Raw genomic sequence first — 10,075 nt, forward strand, 5'->3', positions numbered from 1 at the left:
TTCAAAAAAAAAAAAAAAAAAAAAAAAAAAAAAAAAAAAAAAAAAAAAAAAAAAAAAAAAAAAAAAAAAAAAAAAAAAAAAAATTAAATAAAATCAAATATATATACTTAGTGTTTGGCTGTCGAAATTTTAAACGTATTTTTCTCGCAACGCTGATTTCAGTGTTGTTGACTAATATTTATCCSAATTGCGAGCCGACTTGAAATTTCACTACACTACATTTTTAAATATATTTGTCAGATATTGATCAAAGCAATCAAATTTTTTATTATCAATCCGATTTTCAAGCCACTCTAAAGRGTAGTTTTCTTCACAAAACCGATTTTTGCGGGAAAACGCCGTTTTCGAATAAAACATGCTTTTGATTTTGGGATTTGAGATAATTCTCCAAATCCAAAAAATTTCTAAATTTTTTTTTTCTTACTTGCAACTGTATTAAGACCTCAACCTCTTTTCCACTCTCTTTCTTCTTTAAGTTCTCTTCCCTCCTTCAGAACTTGGGTTCTAAACAGACCATAAAACTTTGTTTAGAGCGAATGACGAGTGAACATAGCTCGCTTGCTTCAAATTAAGTAAATCACCCACTGGAAAACGTGGGACATCATCCCSTTGCTTTATGAACTGATATAAATATTTGTTCAACGGAATCTTTTTTTTTCAATATCCACTTCTTATATAAAATTGTAATATCTCCCACAATTATTTTCTTGATTCCAGCTTGAATTCCAGCTTTAAAGCTTATTTCCACAAAAATTTCCAGCAACACATTTCACTCACTTTATGCGTATAACCGACACAGTGCAGTTGAGTGCTTGTTGTTGCACCATCAATTGCTGTCATTTTGTTGCTGATATTTCACACAAGATATGCTGATGCTGTCATTGCAGCTGCCGTTGAAGCTTTCGAAGCTAAAACTGCTGTTAACAACATGCTTACACACTTATCTATGTATGCTTATAATGCTATAGCCGTTCGAGTTGTTTTCATGCTTTTTCTACTCCTTTTGGGGCTTTTGTTTTTGCATTTGAAATGTTGACAGATATCATTGTTGTGCAAAACTCAAGTGCCAATAAAAATGTTAAGTAGCTTTGCGTTGTCAGATGAGCGATACGAGCACGCATACACTCACCAATAAAGCTTAGAAAGCAGCCAAAAACACACACACGYACCCGCTCCGTCACAGATAAGGCTTCGCTTAAGCGCACATTAAAAAGCGACAACAACAAAATGGAAATAAATATAAAAATAATACAACAAAAATGAACTTGAAAATATGAGAACGCTTCTTTGATAAGCGCCGAAAGCGCTCGAAGTGATGCAACTTTTCGACAGCTTTGCTTTCAACAGACTGAAAAAAGAAGGCAACAATATTTTTTCTTTTTCTTCCTGCACATAACCTAAATAACAATGAATTACAGTGAGAATTACTCGATGAAGCGTTTAGATAGCAATGCGGCCTTCACAAATAAGAAAAGTTCAACACTCGGCCGAGCAACTCGTTGCGAAAATCGTTGACTAACGATATATTTATAGAAGTGTCGGAATTCTCATGCACAAGACAATCTTCGCGCCATCAAGGGCATCATATTCAACCTCTTCGTCATCATCATCATCAACAGCAGCAGYGGCTTCATCGCCTTGATCGGCGTCATCATCATTGTCGGTAGCGTCACGTGGAGCGTCGAAGACAAGTTTCTTGTCAGCGCCATTAGTTGGCATTGACTCGTTGGAGCCAAACTTCGTCAATTCAGCCTCATCAATCGCAAATGAATCCGTTAGTATTATGTAGCCATATAGTGCCCGTGGGAATTATCCACGCGCTGTGCGGCAGGTGAAGCGCGATGGCCCGTTATTTGCGCTGTGTAGGCGGTGTATATTATGTGGTRGTGCCGTAGTTGGCGTTTGGCTGCTTGGTTTGGCATGCCACATGTTTGCTGGCATTCTCAAARGGCTCGTTGCCAATTTATTTCCTGTAATCACTCTGTTTTATTATTTTTGTCGCGCGTATCTTTCATCGCTTGTGCCGATTTTCCCCAAGAYCATGTAATTAAGCCTTAAATGTGTGTCACAAGCGCATATACTGAGGAGAAGCGATTTACTATTATAGTAGCAGAGTTACGCGTGAGTTGSTTGTTGTTGGTGTAGACATTTACTGAGAAAAATGAACGCGAGTCTACATTGTATTATGTTTAAATGTACACAAGTAAAAGGTTTATTGAACTTTTGATAGATGCTAACCAAGGATTTTCGGCACATTTTAGGGAGCTCGGTCATGACAAAGTCAGAGTGTTGTCCAATTTTTTTTTGGTTTTTTTGGTACACTCTTCATGTGAACGTATGTGAAGTTCAATCTGTCARTTCATTCTYYGTTTACAAGACATTTAGTGTCGCCGTATCACTGTATTTTTTTACAATGGAAAATATTTAATATCGTGCAGTGATAAAATTCTTATTTTTGAAAATCCAAAACTTTCAAAGGAAACTCAGTAACGAATGTTAAAAGTATACTATGACTGTTCACCTACAATTAGAACAGTAGAAATATGGGTTGCTGAATTTAAATGTAGTCATACACACCTTGAAGACGCTTCGAAATTAGTTCGTGTTCGGAAATGGGCCAAGAAAGTTATGGCATCAGCTTTTCAGGATGCGAGAGGTATTTGGTTTGCAGATTACTTGTTAAGTAAAGTAATTACTTGAATATTACTTCAACACTTTGAACTAGCTGAAGGAAAAAGTTCGTGAAAAAAACCCGGTTTGTAGAAGAAAAAATCCTATTTCATCACGTCCATGCACCGTATCACAATCCATGGAAATAAAGCTCCAATTGTTGGAGCAYCCACCGTATTCACGAGATTTTTCCCCCAGCGACTTTCATTTGTTTMCAAAACTCAAAARATGTATGCGTGGCAACCGTTTTTCATCAAATAAATGGGTCATAACGGCTGTCGAAGAGTATTTGCAGACCTTCTGAACTCTTACTTCAGGGATGAGATGCACAGATTTGGGGATCGTTGGAGCAAGTGTATTATTGTTCARGGAGATTATATTGAATAATAAAGTGTATTTTAAATCATGAAATTGTGTTTTTCAAACACAACAAAACTTATTGAACTGCTTGTATGTGTCAGTAATCCTTGTCATTTTGTAATAATTTTGGTTTCTTAAGGTACTATGGAATGCGAATTTATACAGAGAAATGGGTTTTTTTTATTGGCAAATCACGAATCTATCAAAATTCTGCCTAGTCTCTAGTCACTACATGTGTTCACATTTCGCAATAATATCTTTTTTTATTTTTGAACTTGTGATAATTTTAAGCAGAAAAATCTTCCTCAACACCCGACCCTTTTTTTCGAAGACTCTCCTGGAAATTAGCTAAGAGATGTAGGCAAGCAAAATTTGCTTAAAATGCATCGCAAATTGCTCAAGCACATCCTCTGTATATGTACATTATTTTTATTTATTAATTAAATAATATTTCTCTACAAAAAAATTCATAAAATGCCTTTTTTCTGACTTGCAAGTGGATATAACCGCTTAAGACTAACTTCCGGAAGATAATATTTCCACTATCCTCGAGTTTGAACGCACAACTAATCACGTGATAGTCGTGTCCTTGTCTTTAAGTAAATAGTATTCTAAAAATTTCGTCTAGTTACTTTTCACAAACGGTTCACGCATAAATTTTGCAGTCACTGTTGTCTCCTATTGCCGATAGCCCACATACATCAGCACGTACTGAGCTACATATGTCAGCAGTCGTCCTTCAACCTTTGATAAACGAGCTGGAATAAATAGTGAGTTATTTTGCTGCTACCAGCCTTGGATGTGCCTGAGGCGACGACGCCCAATTGGTAACATGCGCGCAGCACAAAAACAAAAACAAAAATGAGAAAAGTTGAAAAATATGAGTACAATAATGAGGCGACAACATKTAGGACATTTACGTTAACAAGCATACATAATTTCATTGATGTATAATTTTGCTGGCAATATGGGAAAACGACGAATTAAACTGGAGCAGCTAGAGGAGATTAGGAAAGTTCAATAGAAGCGTGTGACGGCTTAGTGAACTGCGGAGGCACAAAAGTGGCGGAATGTGTGTATTTACATATTTACAGGTGAGAATATGTAGCTTAATTGGGCTGAGACCTGAATGTGAACAAGAAATCTAAGAATCTAAGAATCTGCGGTGGGAAAGGAGGGGAAGGGGAAATAGCAGGAGAGGAGTTGCCGGTTTGATAGTAACGGGTGAGGGTGTTACGTGCCAAAGGTGTTAGCCTTAGCAGGTATACGATGTGCAAAGAAGTATTTGATGCCGACACTACAGGAGGAGTAAGGTAATTTGACAAGGGGGTTGGAGGCGTTGACGCATGCTTTGGAATATTTGAAACATTCTGTGCCGCAACGGTGCAAACGTGCGTACAAAGCAGTCACATATACCTACACACAAATTTGCGCACTTTGCCTTCACACACACACACACACACATGCACATACATTTGCATTTACATAATATCAGATTTCCACAAACACTGCGCGCTTCTCCTCCCCTCGGATGGATTTCATGCTTATGCAAATAGTATACACGCTCCTTACACATACACACACAGTTATTTACATACATATATGTACATATACACCGACGATATGCAGGGTGTATCATATTCGCGAATAGAACATCCGCCAGTTGTATTTCATCCACTAAGCTACTTCAAGCATCATAAATACATTCTCTACTTCACAAATATTTACATTCTATTTACATAATTTCCAGCAAACTTTAATATATAAATGTATATCTCTGTGTCTACACGGCATTTGCATATGTACAGATAATACAAGATTTGTTGCTCATACGCCATGGCGGCGCAACAAGCCAACTTACAGCTACGGCGGTAACGGTAAGTAAAGTTCGCGAATGAAGGCAAAGCAAAAGCGATGAAGGAATTTAATTACACAATTCTGYACTTACCCGCTTGCCGCGTTTGCCGCGCGGTCCCTTCTCGCCAGGCGGGCCGGGTGGTCCAGCGGGGCCCACTTCGCCGCGGTCGCCAGGTACTCCAGGTGGACCTGCAAGAAATCGYATTTGATTTGTTAAATTTCTAATTTGCATTTGGAATTTYCAATTTTTTATGAATGYTGATTGCATTTGGGTTAAACGAGTGATTGTAATACGCCCTCAGCGAAATGGTTATGTGAGACAAACCATCTTCTCAATTTTTCATGTAAAATAGCGTCGTAATACTTTCATATGTTTCGCTATAAAACCATGAATCTACCCTCGAACTAACTAGTCTAAAATTATTTTGTTACTTGCTTAAAGTACCATTATATTTGAGCATTTTTTAAATGTAAGTTGTTATTCTGATAGTTCAGTGGTTGATCCTCCGTTGATACACTTAACTGTGAACATACTTTTTGCTGTATATCGGTAGTTTATTACCCGTTTCAATAGAAGCGTGATATTTTTAGACAAAAGAAACACTTTGAAAGTGAAAAATGTAGTTGTAATTAATATGTAATATGCAATTTGCTTTCTGGTAAAGTAACTGATATTATACTATACCAAGGAAAGCGCTGTTATCTACTAAGGAGCGCGCTAGTAATCTACCATACAGTGAATCTGGTAACGGTAAAAGCGTTAAAGTGAATCAAATTAAGAAACTGTCGAAAACTTTTTGATAAATTCCGACGTATGTGGAAATCTTAAAAGAATTGGCCCTAAACCTAAGATTGACGAAAGGTGTAAAAGAGAGATAAGATGATTAGCTATCAATAAAAACCATACCACCATCACCACKAAACAAATATGAAGTGAAATTTCTCTTAATTCCGCAAATTTTCAGTGAAGATTCAAATTTAATCTCAAAAGCGACTGTCAAAGCCAAAGCTTACGCCAAGCTTTAAAACGGCTCGAATCGCATCTGCAGATAAGTGGGGACGTTATTTTCGCCGATGGTATAATACCCAGCACAAGTAACAGCTTCGGTGCATGAACTCGATTTTGATCGATTAGCTTGTAAAAAGCATATAAACAWATGCATGTATATGCTATTTTGGTGCGACATAAATAATACACGCCATCTAAAATACATAAGTTTACATGCGATGGCTAAACGTTGTAATAGAAACCACTCATATTGAAAAAAAAAATTGACTTTTGGTTATATATTAGTTATTACATCTGATAGCGATTTCCGATTTTTTGATGATAAATTTTTTTGCATTTTAGGTGACGTTATATGCCTTGGAAAGTAATCGTTGTGAAATTTCGTAAAGCTATCTCGTCAAATGAAAAAGTTGTCCGTACATCATATAGTGATCCGATACAAGCGCTTCCAATAAATTATCACAATTTTGGAAGCAAGATAATATCTATAAAAGATTATATATGAATATCTCAACAACTAGTTCACATGTGCGCTAACGTTTTTTAGGGTCTTTGACACTTTTTTGGCACTACAAATTTTAACTTCTTAAATGAACGTTTTAGTAACTGACCAAATAATTTTTTCTCACCAATAAATATTTTTTGGGTTTTCAAACAATTTAAAGCCGAAGTTTCGATCAAAAATCGGTTTTTTTAAACAGCCATTTGGCCAAAAATTTTTATTTTACTTATCGCTTCGATTAATTACTAGATTGAGCATAATATGTGTAGACATTTTTGGATTCAAAAATTCTGGAAAATTCGCTTTTTTGCCCTATTAACCGTATATAACCCCTTAAGATCGAAAGTGTTTTTCTTTTATCCATCATTTATAAATCTTCARCCAAAATATGGCGGTTTAACCTTTACTCACTGCTCACTAAAAAAAATTTGAAACAAAATTTCAGCAAACAAATCATGGCCTCGCCCATCACAACCACAAACAACAATTGTGCTCAATAATTATGAGTGTGTCATCCGTCAATTAATTGCAAAACAACTTGTGGCTTGAGCTAGCTTTAAAATTGCACGCATACACGTGTTCAATTTCCCAACCGTGTGGTTTGTAATTGAATTTGGCATCCAAAAAGCGCGTGTGTGCAAAAAACGTTAAAYTAGTGCTAAATATTTTACATGAAAATAACGGCAATACGGTTGAAAAAGTTAATCAACACTTGGCGTCAATGAAARTCTGGTGTTTTTGTTGATGTCGCGAGGCCCGGCGCTGCAGTTGTCATTGATGAACCCTCAAATCTACGCGCAGCAAATGACAACTGACACAAACCAACGAAATGCAAACTCTTACACACGTACACACGTACACATAATACATATATACATATGTGTGAGTATATACGGTATATTGAGACTGAAGTGACGCCTATGGAAATGCGCTGAAATTCAATTTGAGCGACACAATGCGCTAAAAACAAACGCTTTTTCACCACCTGACAAACTCGAAACACAAGGAGGGTGCTTCAGACTGGCGCACCAGAGCTGTTGTATAAACTATATATAGATGTTTTTGGAACCTATATTTGGAATGTTTGGAGTTCTTAGCGGATTTATTTTGGCTGCAATCCGCTTGTTCGGAGGGCTTAGTGGCCTAGTTAAAGGTTTAGGTTTCCTTCACTTATCATCAGTTTTGATTCAGTTATTTTTTCAGAACCCTTTAAAAAATCTCTTCCCACCCAGTATTATATTTAATTTCTGTTTGATGCCAAAAAGAATATATTTGTGTGAATTTCCTTCAGCATTAATCGATCTGCTCTAATGTTCCATTCGTGGATTGGAATCCCTTTATATCCGCCTACGCATATACATACATATAGTGCATATATATTTTGAAGCGCGGTTCGCGCACAATATGCAGGCGAGTATAATTAAATTTGGAAAAGTGAAATTTCACACCAGCTCTGTCAAATCGCTTTCAATGCGTATTTAAATTTGACGCCTCCATGCAACAGTCGCACTGAAACAACAACGCCAAATCAGGAAAATGGCTTTTATTACGCAAATCGAAATTAACTAAACAGCGAGCGCTTGCAGAATAATTAATTCAAGCTTTCTGATGAAATTGGTGGAATAAATAGCCAGACAGGCGTATAATCGTATAATCGATTTAACAGCAAAATTTTGCATATGTTTCAGGGTTGCGCGGTAATATTACGAGGGTTGCTTTGAAAATTAAAATCGATCGATAATTTTTATTCCATACATTCTGGGATTTGTTTGATTACATTTTCGAAAATATTTCTCGAGATTTAGAGTGAGAACTTTAAAACATTTATTAAAGCCACAACTAGTGCGAAATTTTGTAAAAATCTTTTTTATACAGTTTATACCTTTAAAAATAACATTCCGAAATTTAAAGTTAATTTTTTTTTATCGTAGGTGATTGTATGGAGAATATCTTTTAGTTTAATGAGAACCTTACATATTTTATTTTTAGGTGTCATTTTGGAGAACGGCTGGCCGGAAGCATTGCAGCAGTTAAGGATCTTTTTTTTTTTAACGCCTTTGGAGCCTCTAGTATAACTAAATGAAAAATTAAACTGTTTTCAAAAATTTCGCTGTGTATTCTTTAAACATATCGTCACCTAACATGCGAATACAACGTAGCATAAAAAAATCGAAAATCGAATGTCAGATATAATAACCAATATATAACCAAAACWTTGTTTCAATRTGAGTGTATAATAACCAATATATAAMCATTTTATAACGAAAACTCAAATTTTGTTTCACCTTAAGTGATTTCTATTATATCGTTTTTCTTTCGTSTGTAAACTTATGAAAAGTTATGTTACGTTATTTTGCATTTTAGGTGRCGGTATACACCAACGYACCCTGAACATTTCAAAACAATCAAGGAAGTAGTTTTGTTTTTGTTTTTTAATTCCCAAAAACCGACGTTTTTTAGACCGCCACACTAAGTGTGCACTTTAAGAATATTGATCGTGGACAGCTTCCTGGAGTTTTAAGTTAAAATAGCCACTTTTTTCCCAGATCAATTTTGAAATCAATGTAAACAATAATAATGTGGCTCACACCTCAAAAAGTTGTCAATTATATTATGGTAGAAGGAATTTCGAATGAAAGCCTGAGAAATTGCCTGTGATAGTAAAGCTCTTTAACTGTGCTGTAGGCACATGAAATGATAACATGTTGAGAAAAAGAATGTTGACACATTCTTACATTTGCAGTGTGTAAAGCACTGTCATACAAAAGGTCGAGCCATAAACTTGGCAGTGGTCAGAAACGATTCWTCTACATACGGCTCAAGCAGCTCACAGCCGTGCAGTTTCCTCTGGGTAGCCAAAAAACATCCGCTCAAAGGCAAGGTAAAGTGAGAAGGCGAAAAATTCTCTCCACAGGGTTGTGCGCTGGGTTTGAACTCACCACATAAAAAATACTACGAATGAAAAAAAAAATAAAACTACCTCGGGTTAGGAACCATCTTCTTGATGACGAGGATTACGGTTTAGGGGATGCACCTGGAAATCCAATTCCTTAATTGGGAAGGTGCCGCTACCCAGCTGATTGATGTCTTCGTTGGAGTAAATGCTGACATCACCGCCGTCCAAGAAATACGATGGACGAGACAAGGACTGAGGCGAGTTGGTCCTTCTGGCTCATTTTATTTAATTTTTCGTTAAATGAACTGTTAAATAATAACAAGACGCAAGAATGATAGGTACCAAATTTGGTGGAATTGGTAAGTATTGGTCGAATGGTTGCGAGGTGTTCTTCACCAAAAACAATTCGATAATGGTTACAAACCGAGCGCCTAGGAATCATAAGTATGGAAAACCCGTTCCTGATAAYCGGTTGCGTTTTTAAAAGCAGTAACAATATAGTATATAAATATAAACTGATATCTTGGTATTTGTTTGATAAATTATCAAAATATGTGACCTGATCTACGAAAAGGGAGCTAACGTGTGAAAACTAGTTTTCTGGGAAACAGCTGTTAAAAATCTCATCTTCCATCCGAATCAACTAAAAAGTGAAAATTGATTTTTTGGATTTTTTGACACCTAAGCCCCCTTTCCGTAGACCAGCTCACATATATATATGTATACGAGTTATATCCATTCGAATCACAAGTTTCCAGCACGTGTCTGCGGTTTGAAAATA

At 36.3% G+C, this 10,075-nt stretch overlaps 1 protein-coding gene across 1 annotated transcript in view; it reads right to left on the reverse strand.

Moving 5' to 3' along the window:
• Window positions 1–10,075, reverse strand: part of LOC108972015 (collagen alpha chain CG42342) — a gene marked incomplete in the record, with an annotated part of 110,293 nt that overhangs the window by 32,872 nt on the left and 67,346 nt on the right. Inside the window, 1 exon segment of the mRNA XM_018938447.1 lies at window positions 4,979–5,076. Within this exon segment, the coding sequence (XP_018793992.1) occupies window positions 4,979–5,076 (98 nt within the window).

This window comes from Bactrocera latifrons, unplaced genomic scaffold, assembly GCF_001853355.1.
Source record: "Bactrocera latifrons isolate USDA-ARS-PBARC rearing strain unplaced genomic scaffold, ASM185335v1 scaffold_11, whole genome shotgun sequence".
Lineage (NCBI taxonomy): Eukaryota > Metazoa > Arthropoda > Insecta > Diptera > Tephritidae > Bactrocera > Bactrocera latifrons.